General features: G+C 47.4%; 1 protein-coding gene across 1 annotated transcript in view; it reads right to left on the bottom strand.

Annotated features, from left to right (window-relative positions):
• ano10a (anoctamin 10a) overlaps nucleotides 1–17,767 on the bottom strand; it is a 221,477-nt gene that overhangs the window by 51,560 nt on the left and 152,150 nt on the right. The window contains exon 8 of the mRNA XM_037252069.1: nucleotides 11,334–11,408. Coding sequence (XP_037107964.1) covers nucleotides 11,334–11,408 — 75 coding nt within the window. The remainder of the gene's footprint in view (nucleotides 1–11,333; nucleotides 11,409–17,767) is intronic.

The following is a 17,767-nucleotide window of genomic DNA, read 5'->3' as shown; positions in this document are numbered from 1 at the left end:
TACATCCAACAGCACAGCAGGTATCCAGCATTTTTAAGCTCAAATAGCAGCAGATATAACAAGAAAGCGTGTGTGAGTCGTTGACCGGCACTGAAAAGTTGACCGCCAAGATGGCCGCCAAGCTAATGTGGGTAGCTTGATGACGTCAGCTGCAAAGCCTCTATAAAGCTGATTCTGATGTGAAATAAATTTCTGTCATAGTGATGTGGTAAATTAAGCAATTTAGCAATTCAGTCTGCTGCTGACTGAATCCAAAAGTTCAATTGTTCAATCATAAAATTTTAAGTTTCACATTAATACGTTTCTACCTATTCAGATCCACTGAGCAAAAAATATCTGATCACGCTGTTTTTACCCATTGTACTGTTTATTCCAAATCTATTAATTGACTTTTTTTAATGCTACTTTTCTGCAACAATAAGCAACCTTATTATTCCGTTTTTTTACCAAGACTCCTCAGTTCTGCATTCAACACCATTGTACCACAGCGACTCATCTGCAAACTCGACAAGCTGGGCCTTAGTACCTACCTCTGCAACTGGCTACTGGACTTGATATGCTCCATGCTAAGAGGGATTTCCTGCTGAGTACAAGTCTCCGGTAAGTCTATGAATTGCTTTACATCCAGTGCAGCAACTACCAGACCCCCAGCAACTAGACTATTCACAGGTTTCTTTTGCCCCATCATGCGCAGAATTTGTTGGGTTTTGCCCATGGCATCTAACCTTTGTCTAAGACAGACAAACTACGTCCCCCAGGCCGCATCTGGCCCACGGCGCCGTTTAATCCGGCCCGCCAAATCTGATTGTATTGGTCAAATTGTATGAGTACATTTTTTTTTGGGTCATTTTCCCAGCAATTACTATGTTTCCCCAGTAGATGGGAACGCGCCCACCTGCGCATTTACCGTAAATTTCGGACTATAAGCCGCAACTTTTTTCTCAAATTTTGAACCCTGCGGTTTACAGTCCGGTGCGGCTTATATAGGAATTTTTCCGTGATTTTTGTGATGACTTGATCACTTTTATACACTCGTAAAAAGGCGAGTTGTGCGGCACCGCTTTGCTGGGCGGAGGGATATATGGACACGGTCACTGGGGAGAAAAGTGGTGTGTTGATCGCATGCCCATCCGCCAGGCAAATAGTGCCGTATAATTCACACAAAGAAGAGACAGAACGAGATCAAGACGGACATTACTGAAAGGAAGCTTTTATACACAAACCGTCATTATGGGGGACAAAAGAAATGCATATGATGCCGCTTTTAAGCTAAAGGCAGTCGATGTTGATGACATTGTGTTGCATCACCCTTTTCTTTATTTCGTGGTCCCGTCTACTCTGGAGCTATACGTGTCGCTCGCTAGTTTAATGTAATTTAACGCTTCGTGCATGAATAAAATTAGCATGAACAGACCCTCATCATGGAAAATGCTAGAAGAAATGCATAAAACCGACGACGAAAGAGATACTGAGAAAGTGTGTGGCAAAGGATAACTAACGCTATTCCAATCGGAAGACTTCGATGGTTTCAATGCACAGGAGGAAGATGAAGACGATGAAGCTCTTTTTTTTACTTTTTACTTGTATGCTTTTTTAATCAGCCCTGTTAGTGTTGTGCTACCGTGTTGCTGCTGTTACCACCGCGTCTCAGTGACTTTTACCGGTATGTTTTATTTAATCAAACCCTATTAGTGCTGTGTTACTTCCGTGTTGCTGCGGTATTACTGCCGCGTCACAGGCAGTGTTTGGAAAGAAATGTTAAGGTATGTTATTAAAACTTTAAAAAAGCTTTCTGTGTCCAGTCTTTCTTTGTTAATAACTCGCGTGCACACTTCCATGTTGCTGCGGTACTACTGCTGCGTCACAGGCAATGTTTAGAAAGACATGTTAAAGTATGTTATTAAAACTTTAAAAAGGCTTTCTGTGTAATGTCTTTCTTTGTAAAAAAACTCGTGTGCACGTGCGGCTTATAGTCCGGTGCGGCTTATATAAGAAAAAAAACTAAAATATCCCCGGATTTTAGCTGGTGCGGCTTATAGTCCGATGCGGTTTATAGTCCGGAAATTACGGTACTCCCGGAAGCCGTGTCAGAAAGCTCGGTGCACACTCACAATTGCGTGTACGTACTAAGTAGTACGGACCCGGCGCACTCCACGCTCTATTTCCATCAGTGCCGAATTTCAAGTGTGGGCTGTGACGTCAGCATTCTCGTAATTCGCGCGCTGGGCTTTCAGATACAGTTTTACGCTAATGCCACCCACAAACCTTCCCCTGGAATCCTTCCATTAAAATGAGTGGCCCGAGGAAAAGAAAGGTGGACACTGAGTGCCGAGTGTTAAAAAAGAGTGGACAATTTGGCTCGACCTACGTGTGTGAGCAGACGTTCAGCCACATGAACGTCAACAAAACCCGTCACAGATCTAGGTTAACGGACCGACACCTCGGCTCTATCCTAAGAATTACCACAACAAATTTTACTCCAGACCATGATGCACTAGCAAAAAAGGGAGCGCAAAAATATATTGATTTCTTTATTACTTTATGTAGATGTATTCTTTCACTGATTCTTCAAGATGATGTATTTGGTCACGTTTGCCGTTTGATGTGATTTCGCCTCATTAGATAGCCATCCCCTCCGTGAGTCGTCACCTTATCGTGGTGGAGGGGTTTGCGTGCCCCTATGATCCTAGGAGCCATGTTGTCTGGGGCTTCATGCCCCTGGTAGGGTCACCCATGGCAAACGGGTCCTAGGTGAGGGGCCAGACAAAGCACGGCTCATCAGCCCCTTATGATGAAAAAAATTAATGGATCACGTTTTCCCTCGCCCGGACGCGGGTCACCGGGGCCCCCCTCTGGAGCCAGGCCTGGAGGCGGGGCTCGAAGGCGAGCGTCTGGTGGCCGGGCCTTCGCCCATGGGGCCCGGCCGGGCTCAGCCCGAAAAGGAAACGTGGGTCCCCCTTCCCATGGGCTCACCACCTGTGGGAGGGGCCAAAGGGGTCGGGTGCATTGCAAGCTGGGCGGCGGCCAAAGGCAGGGACCTTGGCGGTCTGATCCCCGGCTGCAGAAGCTGGCTCTTGGGACATGGAATGTCACCTCTCTGGCTGGAAAGGAGCCCGAGCTGGTGTGCGAGGCAGAAAAGTTCCGACTAGATATAGTCGGACTTGCCTCCACGCACAGTTTGGGTTCCGGTACAAGCCCTCTCGAGAGGGGCTGGACTCTCTTCCACTCTGGAGTTGCCCACGGTGAGAGGCGTCGAGCAGGTGTGGGTATACTTATTGCCCCCCGGCTGGGCGCCTGCACATTGGGGTTCACCCCGGTGAACGAGAGGGTAGCCTCCCTCCGCCTTCGGGTGGGGGGACGGGTCCTGACTGTTGTTTGTGTCTATGCACCAAACGGCAGCTCAGAGTACCCACCCTTCTTGGAGTCCCTGGAGGAAGTGCTGGAGAGCGCTCCTTCTAGGGACTCCGTCGTTCTACTGGGTGACTTCAATGCTCACGTGGGCAATGACAGTGAGACCTGGAAGGGCGTGATTGGGAGGAACGGCCCCCCCCGATCTGAACCCGAGCGGTGTTCTATTGTTGGACTTCTGTGCTCGACACGGATTTTCAATAATGAACACCATGTTCAAACATAAGGGTGTCCATGTGTGCACTTGGCACCAGGACACCCTAGGCCGCAGTTCGATGATCGACTTTGTAGTCGTGTCATCGGATTTGCGGCCGCATGTTTTGGACACTCGGGCGAAGAGAGGGGCGGAGCTGTCAACTGATCACCACCTGGTGGTGGGTTGGCTCCGATGGTGGGGGAAGATGCCGGTCCGACCTGGCAGACCCAAACGTTCTGTGAGGGTCTGCTGGGAACGTCTGGCGGAATCCCCTGTCAGGAAGAGCTTCAACTCCCACCTCCGGCAGAGCTTTTCCCACGTCCCGGGGGAGGCGGGGGACATTGAGTCCGAGTGGACCTTGTTCCGCGCCTCCATTGTTGAGGCGGCCGACCGGAGCTGTGGCCGTAAGGTCATTGGTGCCTGTCGTGGCGGCAATCCCCGAACCCGCTGGTGGACACCGGCGGTAAGGGATGCAGTCAAGCTGAAGAAGGAGTCCTATCGGGCCGTTTTGGCCTGCGGGACTCCGGAGGCAGCTGACAGGTACCGGGTGGCCAAGCGGAACGCGGCTTCGGCGGTTGCTGAGGCAAAAACCCGGGCGTGGGAGGAGTTCGGCGAGGCCATGGAGAATGACTTCCGGACGGCTTCGAGGAAATTCTGGTCCACCATCCGGCGTCTCAGGAGGGGGAAGCAGTGCAACGTCAACACTGTTTACAGTGGAGATGGCGTGCTGCTGACCTCGACTCGGGACGTCGTGTGTCGGTGGGGAGAATACTTCGAAGACCTCCTCAATTCCACCGACACGCCTTCCATTGTGGAAGCAGGGCCTGGGGACTCTGAGGCGGACTCTCCAATCTCTGGGGTTGAAGTCACTGAGGTAGTTAAAAAACTCCTCGGTGGCAAGGCCCCGGGGGTGGATGAGATCCGCCCGGATTTCTTAAGGGCTCTGGATGTTGTGGGGCTGTCATGGCTGACACGTCTCTACAGCATCGCGTGGACATCGGGGACAGTGCCTCTGGATTGGCAGACTGGGGTGGTGGTTCCCCTCTTTAAGAAGGGGGACCGGAGGGTGTGTTCCAATTACAGGGGAATTACACTCCTCAGCCTCCCTGGTAAGGTCTATTCAGGGGTGCTGGAGAGGAGGGTCCGTCGGGAGGTCGAACCTCGGATTCAGGAGGAACAGTGTGGCTTTCGTCCTGGCCGTGGAACAGTGGACCAGCTCTTCACCCTCAACAGGATCCTCGAGGGTGCATGGGAGTTCGCCCAACCAGTCCACATGTGTTTTGTGGACTTGGAGAAGGCGTTCGACCGTGTCCCTCGGGAGGTTCTGTGGGGGGTGCTTCGGGAGTACGGGGTACCGAGCCAACTGATAAGGGCGGTTCGGTCCCTGTATCACCGATGCCAGAGTGTGGTCCGCATTTCCGGCAGTAAGTCGGATTCGTTCCCAGTGAGGGTTGGACTCCGCCAAGGCTGCCCTTTGTCACCGATTCTGTTCATCATTTTTATGGACAGAATTTCTAGGTGCAGCCGAGGCGTTGAGGGTGTCCGGTTTGGGGACCTCAGCATCGCGTCTCTGCTTTTTGCAGACGACGTTGTGCTGTTGGCTTCTTCAGGCCGTGATCTCCAGCTCTCACTGGAGCGGTTCGCAGCCGAGTGTGAAGCGGTCGGGATGAGGGTCAGCACCTCCAAATCCGAGTCCATGGTCCTCGATCGGAAAAGGGTGGAATGCCCTCTCCGGATCGGGGATGAGATCCTGCCCCAAGTGGAGGAGTTTAAGTATCTTGGGGTCTTGTTCACGAGTGAGGGGAGGATGGAGCGTGAGATCGACAGGCGGATCGGTGCAGCGTCGGCAGTAATGCGGACTCTGTACCGGTCCGTCGTGGTAAAGAGAGAGCTGAGCCAAAAGGCAAAGCTCTCAATTTACCGGTCGATTTACGCTCCTACCCTCACCTATGGTCACGAGCTATGGGTCGTGACCGAAAGAACGAGATCCCGGATACAAGCGGCCGAAATGAGTTTTCTCCGCAGGATGTCCGGGCTCTCCCTTAGAGATAGGGTGAGAAGTTCGGTCATCCGGGAGAGACTCGGAGTAGAGTCGCTACTCCTCCACGTTGAGAGGAGCCAGATGAGGTGGCTCGGGCATCTCATCAGGATGCCTCCTGGACGCCTCCCTGGGGAGGTGTTCCGGGCATGTCCCACCGGTAGGAGACCCCGGGGACGACCCAGGACGCGCTGGAGAGACTATGTCTCTCGGCTGGCCTGGGAACGCCTTGGGATCCCCCGGGATGAGCTAGATGAAGTAGCTGGGGAGAGGGAAGTCTGGGAGTCCCTCCTGAAGCTGCTGCCCCCGCGACCCGACCCCGGATAAGCGGAAGAAGATGGATGGATGGATGGATGGATAGATAGCCATATTTCATAAATCTGACCTGCAGGCGCTAAAGTGATGGAAACTATTATTCATAATAACAGTGTCGTATTTAATGAGAATCACTGATAGTAGTTTTTTGGTGAAATATTTTCTAATGCTGTTAATAAATGCATTTGTTTTCAAAAAGCTTTTTTTGAATATCCATGCTTTACTACCTACTAAAAGTAAATAGAATAGAATAGAATAGATCTTTATTTGTCATTGTCACATGTACAACGAAATTTAAAAAGTGCCAACCGATCCGCGCATGCGATAAAAAAGAAATAGAATAAATAGAATAAAAAGATAAAAAAAACAAGCTAAAAACCCACAGAAGAACATACACAGACATAATCATTTACGTTTAGCTGCATTCAATGTGACTACCGCTGTAGGGTAAAAACTGTTGGCGAATCTGCTAGTCCTCGACCTAATTAATCTGTAGCGTCTGCCTGATGGCAACAGTTCGAAAAGGGAGTGGCCAGGGTGGGAAGTGTCCTTCAGAACCTTTTATGCAATGACCTTTATATGTTATTTCTATTACTTCACACAAACACTACATCCATCTGCTCCTGGTTCAGCCTCAAAATTTAGAACCCAATTCGGCCCGCAAGTCATATAGTTTGCCCACCCCTGGTCTAAGATGTTCCGTGCAAAATGTTGTCTGTACTTTTCAACATTTATGTTGCCTTCACAGAAATGTAAGTCACCAATGCCATGGGAACTAATGCACCCCCATACCATCACAGATGCTGGCTTTTGAACTTTACGTTGATAACAGTCCGGATGGTCCGCTTCCTCTTTGGTCAGGAGGACCAGTGTTTCCAAAAACAATTTGAAAAGTTGACTCATCAGACCACAAAACACTTTTCTATTGTGCATCAGTCCATTTTACATGAGCTCGGGCCCAGAGAACCCGGCGGCGTTTCTGGATGTTGTTCATAAACGGCTTTTGCTTTGCATGGTAGAGTTTTAACCCGCACTTACTGATGCAGTGATGAACTGTATTTACTGACAGTGGTTTTCTGAAGTTTTCCTGAGCCCATTTAGTGACATCCTTTACACACTCATGTCGGTTTTTAAGGCAGTGCCGTCTGAGGGATCGAAGGTCACGGACTTGGCCGTGTCGCTTACGTGCAGTGATTTCACCAGATTCTCTGAACCTTTTGATGATAATAGGGACCGTAGATGTTGAAATCCCTAAATTCCTTGCAATTCTGCTTTGAGAAATGTTGGTCTTAAACTGTTCAACTATTTTCTCACACAGTTGTGGACAAAGTGATGAACCTCGCCCCATCCTTGCTTGTGAATGACTATGTTGTCCTTGTAGTGTATTCAATTGAATATGGGTTGAGAAGGATTTTGAAATCGTTGTATTTCGTTTTTATTTACATTGCAGGGGAGAAGTCGCCCAAGCAGACCCAGCTGAGCAAGAGGGGCTCGTGGTAGATGGGGAGATGTACGAGGTGGTGGACAGCTTCTGCTACCTTGGAGACATGCTTAACGCTGATGGGGGGGGTGGACCTAGCAGTGACCACAAGGGTGAGAAGCGGGTGGAAGAAATTCAGGGAACTCATGCCCTTCTTAAGATCTAGGGCCCCGTCCCTGAAGATGAGAGGCCAAGTGTACTCAGCCTGCGTCAGAAGTAGTATGACGTACGGAAGTGAGGCATGGGCCCTGAAAACAGAACACGAAGACAAACTAAACAGAGCAGAAATGAGGATGATCAGATGGATGTGTGGTGTGTCAATGAGGGAGGAAAAGACCAGTGCAGAGCTGAGAAAGAAGATGGGAGTGGAGGCCATAGTGGATGTAGTGAGGAGAGGCAGACTGCGATGGTACGGACATTTAATGAGTTATGTCGTATAACGTAGAGGGAACAAGACCCAGTGGCCGACCGTGGCAGCCGACATGAAGGCACTCGGCATCAACCACGAGATGGCCATGGACCGTTCCCGGTGGAAGAAAGCCATATTGAGAACCCAGTCCAACCCAGCGGCGCCTGGAAAGCGGACTTTAAACCGATGATGATGATTTTACACAATTTCCCAACTTCAACTGAATCCGGTTTGTAGTTCCACACACTTCAACCGATTCACTCCGTTCCACTTTTAACTTATTCCAAATATTAATGACACCGTTGCTCTCATTTCTTTCATTCAAAAAATTTTCCGTTTTCACAAAATGTACAAATTTCCGGCATATTTTTCCCAATTCATTCTTAATGGCACATTCAACATTTCACATTTACATCGTTCCAGTTTGAAATTCACATCATTCAACACATTCAAATCACATTGGGGACATTCCCAAACTTGCCAAATTTAAAAAAATCACATTTTCACGTTTAGAATTTGCGCAAAATTTCACAAAAACTCCATTTTCAGTTCTCATTTCTACATTTTTCAACCGATTCAACTCGTTCCAACTTTCAACTGTTCATCTTTTGCCCACTTACCAAAAATTCCAAATTTTCAGTTTTGAAATTCACACAAATCTTTCCAAAATGTAGTTTTTCCCATCTAATTTCTACATTTTTCAACCGATTCAACACATTCCTACTTTATTCACTTTGTTCACCTTATTCTTACCATATTCATCCCCTTCACCCCCACTTCCACTATGCTTACACAATTCAACTCTTGACCCCCACTTCCACAGTGTGGCGGCCATCTTGGATTGACCCTGAAGTGCCCCCGAAGGAACTCAGAGTGAACCAGAAGTGCCCCAAATAAACCGGAAGTGACCCAAATGAAACCGGAAGCGCCTAAATCAAACCGGAAGTAACCCAAATAAACCGGAAGTGACCTTTTTAAACCGAAAGTGACCCCAAATAAACCGGAAGTGACCTCCGCTAAACCGGAAGTGCCCTAAATTAAACAGGAAGTGCCCCAAATCAAACCGAATCGAAAGTGACCCAAATAAACCAGAAGTGACCTTTTCATACCGGAAGTGACCACAAATAAACCGGAAGTGACCTCCAGTAAACCGGAAGTGACCTTTTTAAACTGGAAGTGACCCCAAATAGACCGGAAGTGAACTCAGCTAAATCGGAAGTGACCCCAAATAAACCAGAAGTGACCTCTGCTAAACCGGAAGTGACCTAAATTAAACCGAAAGTGCCCCAAATAAACCGGAAGTGACCTTATTTCAAGAAGTGCCCTAAATGAAACCAGAAATTATCTAAATTTAAAATGTGCTCTAACTTTTACAATTTTTGTCCGATTCAACCCGTTTAAACTTTTGAACTCCAAAGTGAACCTCTTGAACCCGTAGTTTTCGTTTCGTTGCAAATTTCAAAACTTTTTGACGCAATTTTTTTTTCAAATTCCCAGTCACATTTTTCAACCCGTTCCAACTTTCAACTGTTCATCTTTTGCCTACCTATTCGACAACTTTCAACTTACCAAAAATTCCACGGCAAATTCTCCAAAATTTAGTTTTTCACTCATAATTTCTGCATTTTTTAACCAATTCAACCCGTTCCAACTTTTAACTGTTCATATTTTGCCTACCTATTCAACAAATTCACACTTACCAAAAATTCCACATTTTCAATTTTGAAATTCAACCCAAATTCTCCAAAATTTTGTTTTCTACATTTCTCAAGTAATTCAACTCGTTCAAACATCATTCTGCAGCATTCCCCAAGAAGTCATTCAGTTTCTTAGCCTTCACACGCAATTTCTCCAGAAATTGCTTTTTCTAATTTCAATGTGTTATTATCTGCAGTATTTATTAAGGCGTTATCATTGGTTTTTGGCTGTGGAACAAATTAAACATATTACAGTGTATTCTCATGGAAATATTTGATCCCAAACACGACTATTTCAACATAAGACGTAGATCCCGAAAGCAATTAAATTTACATGTAGAGGTTTGACTGTAGTTAATAGTGTAACTTGTGTGTGAAGGCCTCAACTTTTATGTATCACAATAAGATGTTCAAAAAGTGAAACACTAAATACTTTCTAGATTAGGGGTGGGCAAACTTTTTGACTCGCGGGCCGAACTGGGTTCTAAATTTGTACCGGAGGGCCGAACCAGGAGCAGATGGATGTAGTGTTTGTGTGAAGTAATATAAGCGACCTGTAAAGGTCATTGCATAAAAGATTTTGGCCTTTAGTAGGTAGTAAAGCATGGATATTCCAAACAAGTTTTTTGAAAACAAATGCATTTATTAACAGCATTAAAAAAAATAAAAATAATTCACTAAAAAACTGCTATCAGTGATTCTCATAAAATACGACACTGTTATTATGAATAACAGTCTCCATCACTTCAGTGCCTGCAGGTCAGATTAATGAAAGATGTTTATCTTATGAGATCACATCAAACAGCAAACATTCTGACCAAATATATCATCTTGAAGAATCGGTGAAAGCATACATCCAAATAAAGTAATCAAAACGGCAACACGGTGAGGGGTATCTGAACATCAGAGCAGAGTTTTAACTCACAAACACCTGGTAACAGAGGTGAGGAAACGGGAAACACTTCCTTAAAGTAAGCCTTAAGAACTTTACAGGTTAAGATTAGTCGCAAACAGGTGGTGCATCAATGTCCTTGAGCATCCTGCATTGTTTGAAAATGAGAATGGTCGCTAGTTTCAATCCCTGCTATGTGTACAAATCATATTCAAAATGCATTTTTTTACAACAAACTTGAGAGCCTCCCCTTCATTTTCAGTGGGAACAGTGTTGTTGGTCTCCCTTTTTTGCGAGTGCATCATAGTCTGGAGTAAAATTTGTTGTGGCAATTCTTAGGAGAGATCCGTTTACCTCGATCTGTGACGGGTTGATGTGGCTGAACGTCACGTCGCGTACGTCGAGCCAAATTGGCCACTCTTTTAACATTCGGCACTCACTTCTTTTCTTCGGGCCACTCATTTTAATGGAAGGATTCCAGGGGAAGGTTTGTGGGTGGCTTTAGCGTAAAACTGTATCTGAAAGCTCAGCGAGCGAATTACAAGAATGCTGTCGTCACAGCCCACGCTCTAAATTCGGGACTGATACAAATAGAGCGCAAGTGCGCCATGTCCGTACTACTGAGTACGTACGTACACGCACTTGTGAGTGTGCACCGAGCTTTCTGACACGGCTTCCGGTAGTAAATGCGCAGGCGAGCGGTTCCCCATCTACTGGGGAAACGCAGTCATTGCAGGCAAAATGACAAAAAAAAAAGTTTAATAATACAATTAATTCAGGGTTGGCGGGCCGGATTAAACGGTCCCGTGGGCCGGATGTGGCCCGCGGGCCGTAGTTTGCCCACCCCTGTTCTAGATGCACTGTGAATTTATGAGAAGGTGTCTGGAAGCATACCAACCTGCCTGAGAAGTATTAGGTCTTGCATGATGAAGGCAATGTAAAACAGCGAGGCAAAACAGTTCAAGAAGTTGAACTAAGGAGAAAAACATAAGCCTTAATTTAAAAACAACAGCTTTTATATGTATAAACTGGAATCAAATTCCTTGTTATATACACACATAGTACATACAGTGGGGCAAAAAATTTAGTCTGCCACCAATTGTGCAAGTTCTCCCACTTAAAAGATGAGCGATGCCTGTAATTGTCATCATAGGTACACTTCAACTATGAGAAACAAAATAAATAAAAAAAAATCAAGAAAATCACTTGTCTGATTTTTAAAGATTTTATTTGCAAATTATGGTGGAAAATAAGTATTTGGTCAATAACAAAAGTTCATATCAATACTTTGTTATATACCCTTTGTTGGCAATGACAGAGGTCAAATGTTTTCTGTAAGTCTTCACAAGGTTTTCCACCCACTTTGCTGGTATTTTGGCCCATCATTCCTCCATGCAGATCTCCTCCAGAGCAGTGATGTTTTGGGGCTGTTGCTGGGCCACAATGGCCAAGACTAGAAAGCTTGCAAAGGACACCAGAAAAAAAAATGTAGACCTGCACCAGCCAGGGAAGACTAAATCTGCAATAGACAAGCAACTTGGTATGAAGATCAACTGTGGGAGCAATTATTAGCAAATGGAAGTCATACAAGACCACTGATAATCTCCCTCAATCTGGGGCTCCACGCAAAATGATAACAAGAACGGTGAACAAAAATTCCAGAAACACACAGGGGGGACCTAGTGAATGACCTGCAGAGAGCTGGGACCAAAGTAACAAAGACTACCATCAGTAACACACTACATCGCCAGGGATTCAGTGCCAGACGTGTCACTCTGCTTAAGCCAGTACATGTCCAGGCCCATCTGAAGTTTGCTAGACAGCATTTGAATGATCCAGAAGAGGATTGGGAGAATGTCACATAGTCTGATGAAACCAAAATAGAAGTCTTTGGTAACATTGCATCCAAAGAACACCATACCTACTTTGAAGCATGGGGGTGGAAACATCATGCTTTGGGGCTGATTTTCTGCGAGGGGACCAGGACGACTGATCTGTGGAAAGGAAAGAATGAATGGGGCCATGTATCGTGGGATTTTGAGTGAAAACCTCCTTCCATCAGCAAGAGCATTGAAGATGAAACGTGGCTGGGTCTTTCAGCATGACAATGATCCCAAACACACCTTACGGGCAAGAAAGAAGAACATACACAGACATAATCATTTTCTTTTAGCGGCATTCAATGTGACTACCGCTGTAGGCTAAAAACTGTTGGCGAATCTGCTAGTCCTTGACCTAATTGATCTATAGCGTCTGCCTGATGGTAACAGTTCGAAAAGGGAGTGGCCAGGGTGGGAATTGTCCTTCAGAATGTTCTGTGTTTTTTTGAGACAGCGGGTTCTGTGTAGGTCTTCCAGTGTGGGGAGAGGGCAGCCAATGATCTTCTGTGCTGTGTTGATGACCCCTTGGAGCTTTTTCCTCTAAGCAGCAGTGCAGCTGGAGTACCAAACACATATACAGTATGTTAAAGTGCTCTCTATGGAGCAGCGATAGAAGGACACCAGCAGTCTTTGTGTAATGCTGTGCCTCCTCAGCACCCTTAGGAAGTAGAGTCTCTGCTGGGCATTTTTTAGCAGCTCAGAGGTGTTCACACTCCAGGTGAAGTCCTCCTCGATGTGGACTCCCAGGTAGCGGAAGGAGGACACCCTCTCCACACAGACCCCGTTGATAATAACTGGTAGAATGTCCGTTTTATTTTTCCTCCTAAAATCAATGACCAGTTCTTGGGTTTTAGCCGTGTTTAGGAGCAGATTGTTCTCTCCGCACCACTCCGATAGCTGCACCACTTCGTCCCTGTAGGCAGACTCATCCCCCTTTGAGATGAGCCCCACCACGGTGGTGTCATCCGCAAATTTCACGATGGTGTTGCTGCGGTGGGCGGGGGTGCATGTATGTGTGTAGAGCGTGTAAAGCAGTGGGCTCAGTACGCAGCCCTGTGGGGAGCCGGTACCAAGACTGAGAGGTGTGGATGTATGACGGCCCACTCTCACCCTCTGGCTGCGACCCGTCAGGAAGCTCTTAATCCACCTGCAAGTATTGTGTGGAAGTCCCAGGCCCCCCAGTATGTCCACCAGTCTGTGGGGGAGGATGGTGTTAAAAGCAGAGCTAAAATCCACGAAGAGCATCCGCACATAGCTACCCGGCTGCTCCAGGTGAGACAGTGCAGCGTGGAGGGCTGTAGCTACTGCGTCCTCTGTGGATCTATTTGCCCTGTAGGCAAACTGGTGGGGGTCAAAACCTCTGAACAGGAGTGATGTGATGTGACCCCGTACCAGCTTTTCAAAGCACTTCATCACCACCGGGGTGAGTGCGACTGGCCGGTAGTCATTAAGGCTGGTGATGTGGCGTTTCTTGGGCAGGGGGACTATAGTGGAGGATTTTAAACAGGATGGGACGGTGGACTCGGTAAGGGACTGGTTGAAAATCTTTGTGAAGACTCCAGCCAGCTGATCTGCGCAGTCCTTCAGGACACGCCCAGTGACGCCGTCAGGACCCGCAGCCTTCCTCGAGTTGATGGTCCGCAGCGTGCGCCTCACCTCGTGCTCCTTCACTGTGAGGGTGAAGCTGCTGCGGACTGTGGGATGTGATGTGGCCGCTTCAGGTGGCTCGGACTCGAACCGGGCAAAGAAGTTATTAAGGACCTCTGCCAGTGAGGCGTCCCCTTCAGCAGCTCCGATGGTGGTTCTGTAGTTGGTGAGATGCTGGACTCCCTGCCACACCTGCTTGCTGTTGTTGCTGTCCAGGTGATCCTCAATCCTCTTCTTATAGGCAAGCTGGGCCTCTCTGATGCCTCTCCTCAGGTTGGCTCTGGCTGTGCTGTAGAGAGCCCCGTCCTCAGACCTGAGGAACAGGGCGGTGTCCCTCTCCTCCAGCAGCCGAAGGACCTCCCGAGTAAACAACACAAAAAAAAAATAGAAACAAGAAGGCACAAACAATGAATAAATAAGAGTGATGAATAAATAATAAATAAACAAATAACATAAATAAGAGGAGCAAAAATGGAGCAAGTGTGCATACAGCAGAAAGTCAGAATATAGCGCAAAAGTACAGGACGCTACGCAGAAGGGGGGAGAGAGTTCAGGATCCTACCAGCCTGGAGCATGAAGCTGTTGGTGAGTCTGGTGGTGCGGGAGCGCAGGCTCCTGTACCTCTTCCCAGAGGGCAGAAGATCAAATAAAGAGTGAGCGGGGTGACTCACATCACTCACAATCGTGGTCGCCTTGCGGGTGAGATGAGAGGTGTAAATGTCCTTCAGGGAGGGGAGTGAAGTACCAATAATCTTACCAGCCGTGTTCACTATGCGCTGCAGGGCCTTCATGTTGTATTCAGTGCAGCTACCACCCCAAACAGCGATACAACTGGAGAGGACGCTCTCAACGGTGCCACGGTAGAATGTAGTCATGACGGCCGGAGGAGCACTTGCTCGCCTGAGTTTCCGCAGGAAGTACAGGCGGCGCTGAGCTTTCTTCGCCAGTGATGCGGTGTTGGTGGACCAGGAGAGATCCTCACTGATGTGCACCCCCAGGAACCTGGTGCTGCTCACTCTCTCCACCACAGCACCGGTCAGCGGCAGGTGTTGGGTGTGACCCTTCCGGAAGTCAACAACAATCTCCTTGGTCTTGTTGACGTTCAGCAGGAGGTTGTTGTCCCTGCACCACGTGGTCAGAAGGTCAACCTCCAACCTGTATTGAGTCTCGTCGCCCTTGGTGATGAGACCCACCAGAGTCGTGTCGTCAGCAAATTTCACTATGCGGTTGTTGCTGTAGGTTGCAGTGCCGTCATGCGTCAGCAGGGTGAAGAGCAGCGGACTGAGCACGCAGCCTTGGGGGGCCGCCTGCTTAAACATTTCCCAGTCAGTAGTGCCAAAGCAGTCTCGAAGCGCATCAGAGGCACCCTCAGGTCACACCCTTACCCGCTTGCGAACCGGCCTGGATGCTTTCACCATTTGTCTGTATGCGGGCAAAAGCATAACAGTGAGATGGTCAGAAAGTCCAGGATGGGGGAGGGGGGCGGCTTTGAAAGCTCCTTTATGTGTAGAGTAGACCAGGTCCAGGAAGCTGTCACCACGTGTTGGAAAATTAACAGGCTGGTGAAGCCTCGGAAAAACAGACTTCAGGTTAGCATGATTAAAATCCCCAGCGAAGATGGTGAAACCGTCAGGGTGCGCCGTCTGTTGTTCACTGACAGCCTGGTACAGTTCACTAAGAGCCGCGATCCTGTCGCCTTCGATGTTGGAAGGCGGGATGTATACCGTGACTAGCAGAATCGCAGTAAATTCCCTCGGCAGGTAAAAAGGACGGCACTTAATGATCACAAACTCCGCCAGTGGCGAGCAGTGCTTGCATACCACTACAGAGTCCCGGCACCATTCGTCACGGATGTAGACGCATATTCCACCTCCTCGCGATTTTCCCCCTTTTACAATGGCCCGGTCCGCCCGATAGCACGCTAGCCGCTCCAGATGCACAGCATAGTCCGGAATGTTAACAGTCAACCAAGTCTCAGTGAACACGAGCACACAGCAGTTACGCACTGTCCGGTTCGTAGATCTCAGCAGGCGAATGTAATCCATTTTGTTGTCCAGCGATCAAACATTCACCAGAAGAATGGAAGGCACGGCCGGGCGAGCTGGGTTGGCCGCCAGCCTGGCCCAGACGAGCTGGGTTGGCCGCCAGCCTGGCCCAGACGCCTCCGCGCTTATTTTGTCTCTCATAGTTGAACTGTACCTATGATGAAAATTACAGGCATCTCTCATCTTGTAAGAGGGAGAACTTGCACAATTGGTGGCTGACTAAATTATTTTTTGCCCCACTGTATATTTGTACAGTGCCAAAGTATTCGGCCCCCTTGAACCTTTCAACATTTCGCCACATTTCAGGCTTCAAACATAAAGATATCAAATTTAAATTTTTTGTCAAGAATCAACAACAAGTGGGACACAATCGTGAAGTGGAACGAAATTTATTGGATAATTTAAACTTTTTTAACAAATAAAAAACTGAAAAGTGGGGCGTGCAATATTATTCGGCCCCTTTACTTTCAGTGCAGCAAACTCACTCCAGTTCAGTAAGGATCTTTGAATGAGAAAACAAAACAAACTCCGGCCGAATCGGCCACTACAGGTTAGTTAAATGCCATGTCATAGAAATGTGTCTTTAAACGTGTCTTAAATGTTTCTACTGAGGTAACAGTCCTAATATCCATTGGTAGGGCATTCCAAAGCTCTGGAGCCCGGATAGAAAATGCTCTAGACCCTGCAGACATTTTCTTGGCCCTCGGTGTCGCTAAAAGGGTAGCGTTTTGCGAACGAAGGTTACGAGACGGAACATAAGAAACAACTAGGTCGACGAGATATGAAGGCGCTAAGCCATGCAGTGATTTATAGGTTAATAGAAGAACCTTGAAGTCACATCTTAAATGGACCGGGAGCCAATGTAAGTTGGCTAATATTGGGGTAATGTGATCAAATTTTCTTGTCCGTGAGAGCAGCCTTGCAGCAGCATTTTGTACTAACTGTAGACTTTTGATGCGGGACTTAGGAAGACCAGAGAATAGTACATTACAGTAGTCCAGGCGCGACGTGACGAACGCATGTATAATAGTTTCGGCATCACCGGTCGAGAGGATCGGACGAATCTTTGCAATATTACGAAGGTGAAAAAACGCAAATCTGGTTATATTCTTAATGTGCTTTTGAAAGGAGAGAGTTTGGTCAAACATTACCCCGAGATTAGTTACAGTATCGCTCTGAGTGATAGTACGGTTATCTATAGTTATAGCGGTTTCCTTGAACAAGTGTTGAAAACGAGTTGGACCAATTATCAACATCTCAGTTTTATCTGGGTTAAGACGAAGGAAGTTGAGAGACATCCATTGCTTGATCTCCGCAAGGCATGCCTCAAGATTACAACAATCCCGCGGATCTGTCATCGATAACGGCATATATAGACAAGAAGAAAGCCATTTCTCAAAGATATCCATAAAAAGTCTCGTTTAAAGTTTGCCACAAGCCACCTGGGAGACACACCAAACGTGGAAGAAGGTGCACTGGTCAGATGAAACCAAAATCGAACTTTTTGGCCACAATGCAAAATGATATGTTTGGCGTAAAAGCAACACAGCTCATCACCCTGAACACACCATCCCCACTGTCAAACATGGTGTTGGCAGCATCATGGTTTGGGCCTGGTTTTCTTCAGCAGGGACAGGGAAGATGGCTAAAATTGATGGGAAGATGGATGGAGCCAAATACAGGACCATTCTGGAAGAAAACCTGTTGGAGTCTGCAAAAGACCTGAGACTGGGTTGGAGATTTATCTTCCAACAGGACAA

The sequence above is a fragment of the Syngnathus acus genome, chromosome 5 (genome assembly GCF_901709675.1).
Source record: "Syngnathus acus chromosome 5, fSynAcu1.2, whole genome shotgun sequence".
Classification (NCBI taxonomy): Eukaryota; Metazoa; Chordata; class Actinopteri; order Syngnathiformes; family Syngnathidae; genus Syngnathus; species Syngnathus acus.
Note: the sequence above shows the minus strand (reverse complement) of the source record. Positions and strands in the feature narration are given on the sequence as shown.